The 16,425-nt window shown below is 38.2% G+C and overlaps 1 protein-coding gene across 1 annotated transcript in view; it reads left to right on the top strand.

Moving 5' to 3' along the window:
• Nucleotides 1-1,681: 1,681 nt before the first annotated feature.
• Nucleotides 1,682-16,425, top strand: part of LOC114032977 (E3 ubiquitin-protein ligase ARIH2-like) — a 33,379-nt gene continuing 18,635 nt past the window's right edge. Inside the window, exons 1-2 of the mRNA XM_027848422.1 lie at nt 1,682-1,745; nt 3,810-4,164. Coding sequence (XP_027704223.1) covers nt 3,910-4,164 — 255 coding nt within the window. The 5' untranslated portion in view covers nt 1,682-1,745; nt 3,810-3,909. The remainder of the gene's footprint in view (nt 1,746-3,809; nt 4,165-16,425) is intronic.

Here is a 16,425-nt window from a genome sequence, read left to right as displayed (position 1 = left end):
CTATGGAACCATTGAGAGGTCATGTGGCAAAATGAATGAGCCAGCTGTCTTCTGAGACCGGAAGGCTTTGGTTCAGGTTTTGCCTCTGACACATTGTGACTTTGTGACCCTGAGTGAGTCACTTAACTTTACAGTAATGTAGGCAATTCTTTAAGACTGTAAGTTGGAGAGAAGGCACTGACCTGCATTGCTATAAGAAATTTCACATTGGGAGCACTCTAATCAGTGAAATCATAGGTCTAGTTCCAAAGCAAAGAACCATTATTAATCACTATTCTCTATTTTCAGAAGCTAGTGACTTAGTCAACAAGCTTTTACTAAGTACTAGGTTTTCTAATTACTTAGTACTGAATTTTCACAAAGAAGGGTGAAAATGCTCCCTTCCCGCAAGGAGTTCACATTCTAATGGGGGATGAAAGCTGAGTCTTGAGGGAAGTCAAGTGTCAGAGAGAGTGAAGGAGGGCATTCCAGGCATCATGGACAGCTGGTGAAAAGGCATGGAGTCAGGAGGTGAATATCATGTGTGAGGAACAGTAGAAGTCCAGTTTGGATCATAGAGGAAGTGTGAGGAGGAGAGGAAAGTGGAAGAAGACTGGAAAGGTAGGAATTGGCCAGGTTGTGAGGGGCTTTCAAAACCACAGGATTTTATGCTTGATTCTTGAGGTAATAGGGAGCTGCTGGAGTTTCAGTAGAGAGGTGACATGGTCAGACCTGTGCATTAGGAAAATTACTGGAAGTTAGCAGCAGAGTAATTAGCAGACTCTTGCAGTCCAGCTGTAAAGTGATGAGGGCCTGCACCAGGAGGGTGACTGTGTGAGCAGAAAGAAGGTGTGCAAGAAAGATGTTGTAAAGGTAGAAATGTGGGATAAGTGAGAATGAATAGTTGAGGATACCTAAGTCTTGGGTCTCATTAACTGGGAGAGTGGTGGTGCCCTCCATAGTAACAGGGAAATTGAGAAGAGGGAAACATTTGGGATGGATGGCAGGGGAGAGGGGGAAGATAATCAGTTCAGTTTTTAGTAGGTTGGGGTTTGAGATATCCAATGGACAGTTGGAAATGTGAAACTGGAGCTCACTAGAGATGTTAAGGCTGGATAAATAAATCTGAAAATTATCTTCATAGAGAAGAGAATTGAATACATGCCTCCTGATGAGATTACCAACCAAGATATTATAAAGCAGAGCTTCTTAACCTTTTTTGTGTCATGGACCCTTTTGCAGTCTGAAGCCCTTTCTTAGACCCTTTCTTGGAATGGTGTTTCTAAATGCATAAAATAAAATACATAAGATTATAAAGGAAACAGATTTCATTGAATAAAGATCTAATTTTTTCCCATTCAAGTTCATGGACCCTCAGAAATCTGTCCATGGTCCCCAGGTTAAGAACCCCTGGTATAGAGGCAGAAGAGAAGAGGACCCAGGACGGACCCTTGGGAGCATAACCCTATAGGAAGATCCAACAAAAGAGACTGAGGAATGGTTAGACAGATAGGAGGAGAACCAGGAGAGAGCAGTGTCATGAAAACGTAGAGAGGAGAGAATATCCAGGAGAAGATTAACATTCACAATGTGTGGTCTCTCTCTGTCCCTGTTTTAGATGACCCTTTTTGTCTTGAATTAAACATCAGTACACTGGTGCCTTCTAAAAAATTGTATTAATATAATCTTCTCTTCTGATTTTAGATGGAAATCATATGGTATAGAGTGTTTGGGTGACATCTGCTTAACAGATCTTCAAGAAACTGGTACTTGGTTTTTATTTTATTTACCATGATGCTTAATTGTGATGAATATTAGTAACTTGTTCTACCCTTTTATCACAAGTCTATTAAAAATCAAATGTAAATACTGTGTAGTTAACTATGATTTTATAAGCTTTAAAACTGTGCATAGGAAACTCAGCTGATAAATTTATATATATAGGGTGTCCCAAAAGTCTTAGTGCCATTTTAAGCTTTAGTAGCTAAAAGTACCAAAAGTACTTTAGTACTAAAGTACTAAAAGTGCTTTAATACTAAAAGCTACTAAAGCTTAAAATGCACTAAGACTTTTGGGACACCCTATATTCTAAGTGTTAGTCCATAATCTTTTAGGCAAACTGTATTTGAAATTATGTTAGAAATTCATTTTCTGTCATTTTATATGATGTCTGATAAAGTGTCCTTTCTATGAAAATGAGGTGCAGCATGGATTAATGGGTAGTAGGCCTTGAATCTAGGATGGTGTAATGTTCAAGTGCTGCCCTTAGCTGTGTGACCCTGGGCAAGTTACTTAATATCTCACTGCTCTAGGCAATTCTTTAAGACTATAAGTTGCAGAGAAGGTGCTGACCTGTATTGAGAGAGGAAATTTTCTTAACAGGAGATCATAATATAAATGAAATCATAGGTCTGGGCTGGGAAACAAACTAACTCACAATATTCAGGGTAAGTCATTGGGAAGGGGGAGATCGAGGTGAAGTGATAGAGCATTTTCTAATGAAATCCCAGGTCTAGTCCTTATCCCTGCCATTAAATGGGTATTCTTTGTGATTTTGCATCTAGACCAGTTGGGAGATTATAAATTCCTTCTAGTGCTGTGAACTAAGAAAGCTTGGATTTTAGGCTCCTAACTATGTCATTTAGAGGCATTAGGTAATTGTTTGTTGAGTGTGATGATTTTCTTATTCAGATGATCGCTAACAATAGAACATTTGCAGAAAAATAAATCATTGAAGATTTGTTGGACTCTGCCAGCAGAGATCTAAAATTAGACTATTTGCTGTACTTACAACTTTTTGTTTTTCTAGCTCAATAACCACTTTCATCTATAATTACACGTAGCATGTAGTTCTAGGAGAAGTGTGAAAGTTTGATTTTTTTTGGAATCTACTGTTTGGCTTTACACCCTTTGAAATATGAAAGCAGCATAATTATAGCCTGTGTCCTCCCTCTCTCACATAACCGACTGAGTTGTTAGGGGCTGAATATGCAAGCAATAGATTATATATACCTTTTGCCTGACAGCCCATTAACACTTTAAGTAAAAAAAAGAGGAAGGGAACACTCACTGCAGTCATTTTGGCCTTGATGGTGGAAGATGCTCATTAGAGACCTATAACTTCATTTATCCACGATAACCTTCCACCAACCCCACAGATAATGTCAAATGTGGTATTAAAAAGCCAGTGCTTCCTTTTTTCTGGATGTAGTGATGGGCAGGAATTCTGATCCTTAAAATGCCATCTCTATTAATACCACATGAGGAAGCAGTAATAATGGGCATGGGGAGAATGTTTGGCTGTTCCTAATTTGCTGCCTCTGTGGGCAACCTATTGTGAAGGATAGGCCCCTCTTTTGTACCTATTGATCCTGGATCCCAGTAATTTGATAGCCCTTGGGAGTAGGGACATTCTATGAGAATTTGTCTTTTTGAGATTTTTTTAGACCATTTTGTATTCCCATGCTTCGTCCTTAATTTTAAATTGACAAAATTCTGTCATCCTTACCTCCCATGCCAAGAAATGTACCAGACTAAACTAATGGAAAATAGCATTTTGTTGGAAGTGTGACATAGAACTAGTTAAAGTCTTACTGCCAGGCATTAATGCCTCTCCTGCAGTCAGAGGACATGCTCACAGTTTTTTGGTTTCAGCGTTTTCATTTCAATAAATATTTATTGAGTTGAGCCAGAACCTTCTGATATGACAGATAGCTTCCTAGAGAGATGACAGTAATACTGTTGGGTTGGGGATAATGGAAATTGTTTCTGCTGTAATTCTTTACGAAAAAATTTAATGCTTTTTTTTTCTTTTCCTTTTCCTCCCTTAGAAGACAGAAGTACCTAATGCACTTGAGACAGAAGTAAAGTTGGGGGGAGGGGGGAAAACAGCAACTGCTTTCCTGATCTGCAATTTGGCAGGACACTAAAATGTCTGTGGACATGAATAGCCAGGGATCTGACAGCAATGAAGAGGACTATGATCCAAATTGTGAGGAGGAAGACGAGGAAGAGGATGAGGACCCTGGGGATATAGAGGATTATTATGAGGGGGTAGCAAATGATGTCGAACAACAGGGAGCAGATGCCTTTGATCCAGAGGAATACCAGTTTACCTGCCTGACGTACAAGGAGTCAGAGGGCACCCTGAACGAGCACATGGCCAATTTGGCCTCTATGTTAAAGGTGAGCAAAATTACTAATTTTTGGAGTTATATGTTTCCAAAATGCTAAAGGGGGGAGGGATGGGCAGAGGCTATTTAAAATAAAGTAAAATTACCTGAATATTTGAGGTGAAATTCTCATAAGGATTAAGGAAATTCCAAGTTGAGTGAAGGGTGTGTGTGTGTGGGCTTCCTCATTCTTGTCACAAGTGGAGGAAGCTAGGTTTAAACGTAGTTTAAACATCTTTTGGAATATGTTTCTTGTATTCACTGATGTGCATTAATAAGTGGGTACACTTGGTCTCCCAACTCACCGTGCTATTTTTGTTAAAATTGACAGAAGGAAAGTAGTAGAGAAGACAAATCAGAAATGTATAAGGTATTAGAAGAATCGAATGTATTGCCATTTGTTGCAGAAAGTGAGTCATGTTCATTCTCAAGAGCTAAGGAATGATTACTATAAAATATCCCAACACAAATTCTCCACCCCATTGTTTATGAGTGACTAATAAATGATTTTGATAGCTCTCATTGCCCTGAAAAAGTAAAGGCACTAGACTGATGATCTCACTTGTTTCATGTAATGATGACTAATATTTATTGTTAGGAGAGATTTCTACTTCTGTCAAGTCGGTCTTAGCAATAACTCTTAAGAGGAAACTACGTCTCCTAATACCTTATACTGCATTTGGTATCTTAGAGTACACAATTGTTAAGGAGTAAAATGTTTCATATTAGTACTTTGATTGATATCTTAAGGCTCTTGCTGACCGTTAGAGCTTTAGGAGTTTTTAGAAAAGTTCCCCCAGCTTGCAATTTCCTACTTCCCTACACATGGGAATAATGCTTTGAAAGTGAAGGAATCTTTCGTTATCCTGCCTTTTTCACTTTTGTAATTTAGGCATTGCATGGGTTTCCCAATATGCTGTGCTCAACTTACAGAAGAGGTTCAGAGTTTTTGAAAGGCATGTTCTCAGTGAATAACATACATTGCTATTGAATGGAAAATTATTGTGGTATGTTGTAGGCACTTGGTGTGGTGGATAAAGAGCTGGCACAGGAGCCAGAAAGACGTGGGTTCAAGTTCTGCCTCTGACATATGTTGGTGTGATATCCTGGGCCAGTCACATAACCTTAGTGTTCTAGGCAACTCTCTGTCTTTGTCTATAGGTTTCAGAGAAGGTGTCCTGGAAGCTTTGGGTTCTGTGGTGCATAAGAACTTGTAGGATTCATATTTGAGGATTGTACTTCTGTGTTAAAAATAGTGGTCTTCCTCCACCCTGCACATCCCAAATTAAAAGTTATTTCAGCTCTCTTTACTTTTAAGTTAGTGCCAGGATGAGGCATGGTGTGAAGGTCTATTTGAGAAGAAAAAGTGACTGATTGTACTCAAATCTCCTGATCATTTATAAATCCCCTGTTCTAGATCTTGAGAGCCCAGCGGCTCAGAGTAAATCTCATTTTGGCTAAGCAGACTCGGTATATATGGGTACTTTGGTATTCTATATGTACTTTAGCCCCTACAGGAAATAGCTATCTTCTCTGTGCTTTTCTAAATCCTGTCCACCTTCATTGTTGAGCTCAAGCCCCTATTTTACCCTGTTCTAGTCCAGGCCTAACTCATACCAGCCTAGTGATTCAGTCTGGGCATGAAAATATGGTGAAGCACTTTTAGACCATAAAATGGAGTAAAAGCAACTGGATTGATAACGAGAGGAAGCAGGATACGATTTCTAGCTAAATTCAAATAAAACATTATGCCCTCTTTGCCTTGGAGTTCAAGACAGCACTGTGCAGTAGGTGGTTTCCCTGCTCCCTTGAAAGGGAAACTAGTGGAGTCTGTAAAATTGGTGCTGCGCTTGCCCTCTCTGACTTTCAGCTTAAAGCAGTATCTTCTTCCTCCAGAATCATAGCACACAGTGCCAGTAACATTTTTTTTTTTTTTTTGGAAATTAATCATGTGTTGCTTTGTCACTTTTCTTTTTGGCATTACCTTTTTTTTTGATGAACTTCCATGTGGTTTTTCTCTCCAACTAGATAACTGTACTTTTTTGGTATTCTTCAAAAGGTAGCACAGTGCTGGGCACAGTATAAGCATTTAGCAAATATTTATGTGGTGTAGTAGAAAGAAAAGTGGAATCAGAAGACCTGAATTTGAAACTTACCCCTGCTACTCCTTACCTATGTTACCTTGGGCAAGTCACTTAACCCTTTTGGGCCTTAGTTTCCTCTTCTGTAAAATGAGGGGATTGGGCTAGATAGCCTCTGAAGTCATTTCCAGTTCTAAATCTATACGTGTTACAACATTGATTGCTAATGGCTGTTGATTCCCTAGAGTTAGTTGCTTTTGTTTAATTAACATACTCATGTCCTAGGTTGCTGTTCAAATTAAGGCTTGGATGGAGCTTGGAAATTAGGTCAAGAGGCTATCCGGTCCAACCTCCTCCTTTTACAGATGAAGAATATTAACTTTGATGAGGTTAGGTGACTTTTCCAAGGTTACACAGGTTCTTTGACCTGTGTTTGTTCTACTGTCCCTCTGTTACCAGAGTATTAGAGATCTAAACAGTTAAAATCATTCAGTCACATAGGATCCCAGACTTAGGGTTAAGGAAAACCTTACTAATCCTCTAGTCCGATTCTCAAGGTTGTTCAGGTAGTATATGGCAGAGCTAGGATTTGAACCCACCTTCCGAGACTTTCAGATCCAGTGCTGTTTTCTTTTACACCAGGGTAAACCTGTCCTGGCATTACTGACACCTGGTGAACTTGGTGAACTCCTTGCCCTCTTTGATCCATCATCCCAAGTCTTAGATTGCAGCAATCTAGTGTCCTGCCCCCCTTTATTTAAAGATGAGGAGTGGGAGGTGGGCCAGCAAAAGAAGAGGGATTGAAAAAGCTTGACAGAGGAAAGACAGAAGAATGAAGACTAGAAATAGATGGAGGAAAAGAATGAATAAGGTAAAAGGAGAAATAGACTTGATGTTCAAAGAGGGACCTTCTTTGAATTGTTAAGTACCCATTTCCAGATCAGCTCTTGTGCCAGGAAGGCAGTCGTGAATATCACTTGTCTTCTGCCTATACTTATTGGTGAGCTTAGGTAGTGCGGGGCCTTTTCTTGAGTAAAGTGTCATCTTCCAACCTAGAGGCATCTTTACCAAGAGTCAGGAGGACTAGGCAAAATCAGCTTTCTGAAGGAAAAAGGGCCAGGGATCGTAATGTGAAGTGATGGATTTGAGAGATGGAGGTTGGTAAAGCCTGTTGGTCTGAGGAGACTGGCTATTAAGAAGTGAGGCCAAGTGACGCATGCATCTTCTCTTTGCTTATCTTTCAGAGTATGTTTGGAATTAAAGACCAATAGCAGTGAACTATTTCATTATTGCATGTTGAAAGGATTTTCCTAAGGGCTGAGTCCTTAGCCAGTATTGGTACATATAGGGAGGGAGGAAGCATTCTGTTGTGTGACCATATAGGAGCCTCTAAAGGAAATTTAGTCATTGAGTTTTATTACAGAGCATTATAATACTTTCATAAATGTAGTGTTCATATTGTTAATAGTATATACTGTAGTTTATGAGACTAGGGAGGCCCTTTCGCTAAGGGCTGACTGATAGCTCTAACATTTATCTCAAGTGTGCAGGGATTACTCATGAAGAAATTTCAAAATCATCCACTGAGGCCGTGAATGTAGTAGTACTCTTGAAGTCTATACATGCATAAATGGAAGCCCTCCTTCTGAAGGGCGTATATTGCAATTAAAAGCATTTTGTGGTGCATAGGGCATTTAGTTCAGAAATAGCCCAGCTTTCATTCAAGAAATATTTAAGTTCAGTTGTATGTCTTCTGCACTGCTAAGGGTGTTCCAGGGAATATGAAAGAAGACACAGTTTTGTCCTCAACTTGCTTATGATTGGAGCTGGGAAGATAAGATGTGTTTACCTGAAAACCTGAGAACAGTTTAAAGCAATTACAGGATTCCATGTAAGGGAAAGATCACTGTGGGATCACTAGGGTTAGTCTAGTAAGCCATCATGGAAGAGTCAGAGTTTGAACTGAACCCCAAAAGAAATATAGGCTGAGAAAATCAGGTAAAGAAAGCAGCTTGAACAAAAGCACATCAGTGGGAAAGGGCATGCTATTTGTAAGGGATGGGGGGAGGAGAAGGAGGCACATGGGTAATGTATTTAGAAAGAATGAGATGGTAGTTAAATTGAGGTCAGATTTGGATGTCCTGAAATACCAGATTGTAGTATTTGACTTTTATTTACAAATAGTAAAGTCCTTAAGTTGAGGAATAATGTAAAGAGTTAATATCTCTTTAATACTCTTCTCTAAATTATAGCATATGAGAGCAAATTATTGTAGATTTCTGAATAAGATGGTAGTAGAGTTGGGATATTAGAGGTCGTGTAGCCCATCTCTCTCATTTGACAAATGAAGAGACTAAGGGCTTCTTCACCTCATCCTCTCTCAGTTTTTTTGTTTTGTTTTGTTTTGTTTTGGGCAATAATGGATGCCTAGTTTCTTTCAGAAGATACTTCATCTCTGACTACCTTTTCTAGTGCTAGGAGCTCCTTTTCTCATCTCTACTGTCACCCTGAACAAATAGAGGCATGCTTCTTACTTCTCATAACCACTTCTAAACTGTTCCTTTGCTGCTGTCAGTCAGCAATCTCTCTTCTTTTGAGATTTGTTTCTTCTGTTTATATTGACTAGTACAAATTCTTATTTATATTACCTATATAATGTACCTGGTCTCCAGGAACATCCCCCTCCCCCCTTTTTTTTAGGAACTTAGTACCTGGCACAGTTTTCTTCTCAACATCAACCTCTTCATTATCAGGAACTTATCCATGTTGATATCCCCACAATTATTCTGACTTCCTCTTTTATCTACCTTCTTTACTCCCTTCTTCTGTATCTTCTATCTTAGCCACCCACAGGAATGATTATATTCTTAGAGCTTACTTTTTACCCATAACTCTGTCATTGCCGTGATCTCGAATTCTGAAATTCCTCTCTGATCCTAACATCTTCCTGTCTCTCCCTCTCTTTTGCTGCTCTTGAACCCATTTTTTGTGTTTATTCTGACTTTCTATCCGTCTATCCCCTCCTTGATCTCACAGTCTGTTATCTCTGCCCTTCATGGTCTCGGTCCTATTGTTGTTCAAGTATACTGCATCTTCTGTCCTTGTATCCCTTGTTTCTTTTTCCTGTCACCAGCCATTCCTTAACACATGTCAGTCTTGCAACCATCTACCTTCTCTCTTAGTCATGTGTTCTTGAAAGCTGCTGGAGAAAGTCTGTGTCAACTGAGTTCATTACAAATTTATATCCTCTCATCTGAATTGGGCCCTTGCTGCTATATAGCAATCTTTTGATTGTTCCCTGATCGATTCTCTATACTCACAGCTTCTATTTCAAACTCTCTCTTCTCTTCTAAATGCCCATCAGTATCTCCTGCCCCTTCCCCCTAGCAGAAGACCTCACTTTTTACTTTCTAAGGATATAGTCTAGAGGCCATACTATACTTTTTTCTCTCTTATTCCATGTAACAGATGATATCACCATTCTTCCAATTATCCAGGTTCACAATCTTAGAGTCATTTTTGACTCAGACCGCTGCTTTACCACTATCTTCCCCCAACCCCATCTAATCATTTGTCTAATTTTGTGGATTCTACATTCACATTATCTTGCATCTCAGACTCTTATCACCTCTTGCCTTAATTGGAATAGCTTTCAAATGGGTCCTTTCAGTTTCTTCTCTTCTTCAGTTAACCCTTCACACAGTTACTAAAATAATATTCCTAAGACACAGGTCTGACCAGGTTTCTCTCCTTTGAGAAATCTTCTATGGCTCCATATTGCATCTAGGATAAATAAAATGTTCTCGATTTGCAGTTTCATGCCTTCTATAATCTGATTCCTGCCTGCCTTTCAAGACTGATTCCATATTACTTCTCTTCACAAACTTTGTCCCAGTTCCAGTGGGGTATTGGTTATTTCCCAAACTAGGCATTCCTTCTCCATCCATTAAGTAAGGTGTCCCCCGTGCCTTGAATGTGTTCCTTTGTCATCTTCACCTCTTAGGACCCCAAGCCTCCTCCTTCAAGACTTAGTTTGCGAGCTGCAATTACCTATGTGAAATGTTTCCTATTCCCCTCAGTTGTTAGTTTTTTTTCTCCTTCATTTTAGCTTCTATTTCTATACTTGTATGCATGTAGAATATAAGGCCTTTGAGAGTGGGGACTATCTTCGCTTTTTCTTCCTAGCACTGAATACATGCTTACTTGAATGTTTATTGAATTGTGAAGTATCTTTCTCAAGTTCACACAAGTTGTAAGCGTTGGAGCCAGTATTTGAATTACTCTGCTGCTTCTTTTGCATTCTGATATATATTTTACTTAAAGTATCTACTTAGATCTGAACTGAGCTACAGTCTTACTTCATAGATCAGAATCAGAGATAAATATAAAATAGAACCTTGAAAATATTAAAAATTTCATTTAGTTTCTCTTTTCTAGCATGAGTTTTGCTACCTAACAAGATATGTAGCAAGTTTTACAAGAACTCATTTTCATGGTGATTTCTGACTAAACTGGTAGAATGGAAAAATTGTCCTCTTCAATGCCTTATCTTGTCATGTTTTCTTCATAAGATTTGTTTTCAAGGCTACTATAGTTGGGAAAATCTCTTGCAATTCCCTTTTTTTCCCTTTCCACTAAACATTTTTACATTTGTGGACCAATTGCAACTATGATTACTTCTGGCTACGATTTTAAAGGAGAAAATCTAGCATTCTGAATGCAAGCAGAATGACCCGTAGGAATGGGCAAGGTAATAGTAATCCTGTGTTGAGAGCCATCAGGTTTTTGTTCTCTTGTCTTTTGCTTCTGTGAAGCAATAAGAGACCTTAACATACCACTTTTTCTGTATGTGGCTCCTTCTCTGACTAGCTCAAAGAATGAGTGTTTTAAGGAGGTTAGTGGTTCTTAGTGAATTTTCCCTATTACCTGGATTGGCTGATTCTATATCTAAGTTTCATATCCAGGTGGCTAGCAAGTCACAGATTGTACCTTCTTGTGAGTGAACCACTGACTTGGCAAAGGATTACAGGTATTTTCCAAGTAGAGGTTAAATTCCTACAATTCAGAAGTGGTTACTTCTTACTGTTGGGCCTGTCTAAACTGTCCTAAACTGTGAGGACGGGCAGTGCCTTATGGAAGGGGGAGGGGGTCAGAAATGTTGAGTCAGACTTCAAGGCCAACTGCAGTGCTGGAATTTCCCTTCTCCTGCCAGCTTCAAAAGGTCATCATCATGAACAACGTTTGAGTGTCCACCGTATCCATGGGTCTGTACTTGGCATATTCACTGCTTTCCAGAGAAGATATTTTTACTTAATTGCAAATTTGAATCCCAAGATACTCCTATGTTTACCATTTGTGCAATAGACTAGGAATACAAAATTTGTTTTTCAAAATTTTATTACTATATTTTGTTTTGATACAATAGACATTTTATTCTCTCTAATAGTGCTAATTTTTAAAAATTTTAATTTAAAAATTAGCTAATTTCTGGTGCTAATTTTGACCAGTTTTGTTACGTCTCTCTTTTATCTTGGATCACATTGTTATAGGTCATTGTGTACGTTGTTATCTTGTCTTTGTTTTTTTTTCAGTCTGCATCATTTTTATGCAAGTCTTCTGTTTTTTTTTCTGAATTTGTCACATTTATAATCATATAGTATAGTAAACTCATATATGTTCAGTCATTCCCTAATTATTGGGTATATATTTTGTTTCTAGCTTTCAAATTATCTTAAAAGGGCTCTTTGAAATTTTTATCATTTTTGTTCCATTCCTCTCTTAGTAACCATGTGAACTTAGTCTCCTTTTGTTTGTAGGATGGTTCTGCTTTCCTGTTTGCAGTGCTTCAAAATGGGCAGTTAGGTGGCATAGTAGATAGAGCTCTGGGTCTCTAATCAGGAAGACCTGAATTCACTTCCAGCCTGAGACACTTACAAGCTGTGTGATGTTAGATAAGTCACTTAACCTCTGTCTGCCTCAGTTTCCTCATCTGTAAAATGGGGCTAATGATAGCACCTACCTCTTCATAGTTGTTGTGAGGATCAAATGAGATTATAATTGTAAAGCATTTAGCACAGTGCCTGGCACATAGTAAATGCTATATAAATGTTAGCTATTATTAATATTATTTAGAATGAATCATGAGCAAGTTAATTACTGTCTGTCCCCTCATCTCCGTTTTCTCCTAGACTGTTTTTTCCCTTTACCACAAAGGACAAAAGGGGGGGGGGGTTGGAGAACAAGTAAAATGTAATTTTAGGTAAAGAAGTGGCATGTAGACATTCCCACATTCCCATTTTTATCTTTTCTAAATCCTGGCCTGAATTCTAGTAGCACCTGTAGTAATGAAATATTTGGTTGCCTTTGGCTACATAGCTAATTTACTTAATGACTAATTTGTTGGCAAACAGCTGCCTTTGTTAAATGTAGGAAAGCATTTTCACATCCAGACCCTCTCCTTTGCTCTACCAGGAAAGGTTTGAGAGAGAAAAACTTATCTCATTCTCAAAGGCATCCATGATAGGGAAAGTTGTAGGGAGGAGTTGAGAGTGAAGGAAAGCAGGGTGGAATGAAGTGCAGGGCAGCATCTCACCATCTCTCAATATAGGTTCTCACTGAACATCAAAGATCCTCATGTTAAAAAGTAAATACAAAGATTTAAATTTGGAATTATTAAATGCATTTTGCTTGGTAATTAAAAGAATAAAAGGTGTGTATGTGAGATATTGTCCAGGAATTCTGCCTTTCTTAGGATGCTTAAAGTGAGCATTCATTGACTTGAAGACATCCTGTCTATGTAGTACCATTTTGTTGGCATTTGGAAAAACTAATCCAAAGAAATCACAAGAAGCCTAGAATGCTTATTTTCTTTGCACCAACAGATTTGCCTCAATTGGAAGCAGCCTGGTATAGTGGAAAGAGTGTGGCATTTGGATTCAAAGGACGGTGTTTTGCCTCCTTACTACCTGGGACTCAGTTCCTCATCTTTAAAATGAGGGACTTAGACTAGGGCCCCTTCTAACTCTTAATCTATGGATTCTGTGACCAAAGCAAAATTTAGTTGTTTTCGGTTTTGATAGTGAATAGTTACCAAAAAAGGACTGGAGTGGCAGTATCTGTAATTATAAAAGTATAAAATGTGTTCATTCTTTATGACCGAATTTTACTTCACTTTACAAGTAGTAGTTCCCTTGTATTTCAACATTGGTTAAAAGAGGTATAATTTGTCAGGATCCATTATTTCATTGATGTGAATATGTACTCTGCTCCAATAGGCTGCACCTCTGCCATGAACACCTCTGTAGCAGGTCTTAATGAGTTGCTGTGGTTGAAAAAATTTAACATCTGGTAGCCAATCTACTAAAGATACTTTTTAGATTTAGCGGGATAAGCTACTGATACCTTATTGAGATGTGAAGGTGACTTTGGGTTTTATACTGTGTGAGCCTTGGCAGATCTTACTATCTTGGAAAGACTTGTGGCCCAGAAATGGACTCTACTGGAAACCAATTAATCAAGTCAGCAAATATTTATTGAGTGCCTGTTCCTAACATAGAAACTAGAAGCTTTGAGGGATACAAAAAAAGTTTGTAGGGATCTCTACCCTCAAGAATTTTGCTGGTTTCCTAGCCTTCAGATTTCTCCCTAATCCACCTCATAGAACTCTGGTTTCCCATGCTACCTACTTCCTGACATAGAAGTGATACACTTAGGGTACAGTGAAGATTTAGACTTTTTTTAGGCATAGCCAATGTGGAAATTTGTTTTGCTTAACTATGCATATTTATTACCAGGATTTTGTTTTACTCTTTCTTTTCTTTCTTGGAGGAAGTGGGGAGGAAGGAAGTTGGGAAAGATTTATGTTACTTGAAAAAAATTAAAAATTTAAAACATCCTAGTTTCCTCCAAAACTCAGCTCGTATACTTTCTCCTACTTTAGGTTTTTCCTTATCAACTGAGCTGTTTTTTCTTTTTTGTATTTATTTTCATTATATTCTGTATATACTTACACGTGTATATGTTGTTTCCCTGGTAGAATGTAAGCTCCTTGAGGGCAGGCATAATTTCTTTTTTTATCTCTGTACCTCTAGTGCTGTGGAGATACTTAATAAATACTTTTTTATTGATTGATCTAGTTAATCCTGAAAGCTGTTGTCCGATAAACTTTTTTAAAGTACTGCTTTAATTATGCCTTTCTTACTGATCAAAAACTTTAAGCAGCTCTTTCTATTCCCTAACCTGGCATTCAAGACATTCCATGGTCTAGCCCCAATATACATAAATCTTTTTCAGTTTCACTTTACTTCCATTCCCTAAATGCACCTATGCCTTTTTTCATGCCCTTTTCCTACTTTGGAAGATCTTTTCCTCCCTGACTTTAAATCTCTCAGAATTTATACCTATCCTTCTAGAAGCAGTTGAAATACCACTTTTGCTAGGAAGGCTTCATTCTGAAATTCTTGGTTTAGAGCATGCATTTGACACCAAACCCAAAAAATATTAGTCTTTTCTCTCCAACTAGATGATTACTTTCCCATCAGCAGGGAATCCCTTTTTATATATTTCTGTCCCCAAAAGCCCCCTTTCATAGGACCTTACATGCAAATATTTGTTCAGTGAATTATAAACTTGTTAAAGAGACTAAAATTACCCATAGGAAAGAACAATGCAGAACAGTTTTCCATTCTTTGCTAGATTGTGGAGCACAAATGTGCTCTGAAAAGTCAGAGGCCACAGTGTGAACTAGAATAGTCCTGTTACTGCTGAATTATTACTGAGTTACTATTAAGTGGAAAGGTCAGTTGAGTTGAAAAGCTTGCTTGCAGAGGGGAAGGCTGCATAAATAAAAAGGGCTTTTTTAATCAGCAGACCTTTTACTCTTTGTTGTGGTCTGGTTTAAGATATATGAGGAAGATGACATGTGTGTACACATTACACATATGTTGAATAGATTTATGTTTGTCTTTAGAGAGGTGATGATAGGGGTAGCGCTTAAGGGATGGAAATCCTTTCTTTAACTTCATTCCTTCTCCTTTAAAGATGTAAAAAATACCTGAGATATCAGTCTCTCCTTATTTGTTTTTAGATATCTCATGTACCTCTTCCTGACCCCCTTCCTCTAATTCCCACGATCAGTTTTTCTGTAATCTAATACAAACTCCTTTTCCAACAGGAAGGGATCTTGATTAGAGAACATCTCATGGAATTTAATTGCATTTATTCCCATCTGGTGTGTGTCATCCAGCTCATGTTTATAAACCTTAGTATTTAAAAGGAAAAGTGATAGACTTCAACAGAGGAGCCATTATTTGAAATTTTCTTCTGAATCGCTTTAAAGTTTTAGATAAGTAAAGGTTAGCAGTAGATAATACAAATATCTTCTGGGTAGAAAAGGTTCTTCTAGGTTCTAGCACTGTTATTTGCAATTTCATGAGGAAACTTGAGTTCCATTTCTCTTAATAGTGGTAACTAAATATGGGGTTAATCAGTTATGTTAACTTGTGGGTGAACTAGCTTAAGGGAAGAGGCTGCCTTTGTTCACATCTCTTCATGGACCACATATTTTTAAGCAATTAATGTGAATTTCCATAGGCTTAATACAGCAGGAAGGAGTTTAACAAAAAATATTTCCTCTCTATCCTGGTTTTGCTTCCTATACCAAGTTCTAAGTGAATGTGTACATGCTTAGCAAGTTTGGCCTTTGGCTTTAGAAAGTGAGTAGGCCTTTGTGTCTCTGGCTACTGCTACTCTCCAACTCCTCCTTCAAGAGCCTTCAGCTGCCATCGCTGAGGAAGTGCTTTGTTTATTGCCTGTGCTCCCTCTTTTTCTGTTGTCTGCATCTTAGTTGCTGTCAACAGCAGCATGATTTTGAATCCGTTTTGCCCTCTTAGTCAGAAATATCGACACAGCCTTAAATGCAGTAAGTTTTCATGGCAATTCTGCCCACAGCACAGAATATCTGAGTGCTAGACTTGAACTTGTAATTAGAAGACTCGGGTTCAAATCTCTGCTCCGACATTTGCTAGCTGTGTAACCCTTGTTAGGCAAGTCATTTCATTTCTTTGAGCTTGAGTTAATTGGAGGGATATTTTCACTTAATATTTTATAAATCTTAAAAGGCTTTAGAAATTTTCAAAAAATTTTAGTACTAAACTAATTTGTACATTATGGAAAGAATGCAGACATCTTTAATG

This window comes from Vombatus ursinus, unplaced genomic scaffold (genome assembly GCF_900497805.2).
Source record: "Vombatus ursinus unplaced genomic scaffold, bare-nosed wombat genome assembly UNPS02006234.1, whole genome shotgun sequence".
In the NCBI taxonomy this organism is placed as follows: Eukaryota; Metazoa; Chordata; class Mammalia; order Diprotodontia; family Vombatidae; genus Vombatus; species Vombatus ursinus.
The sequence above is the reverse complement of the archived record's forward strand: the minus strand, read 5'-3'. Positions and strand labels throughout refer to the sequence as shown.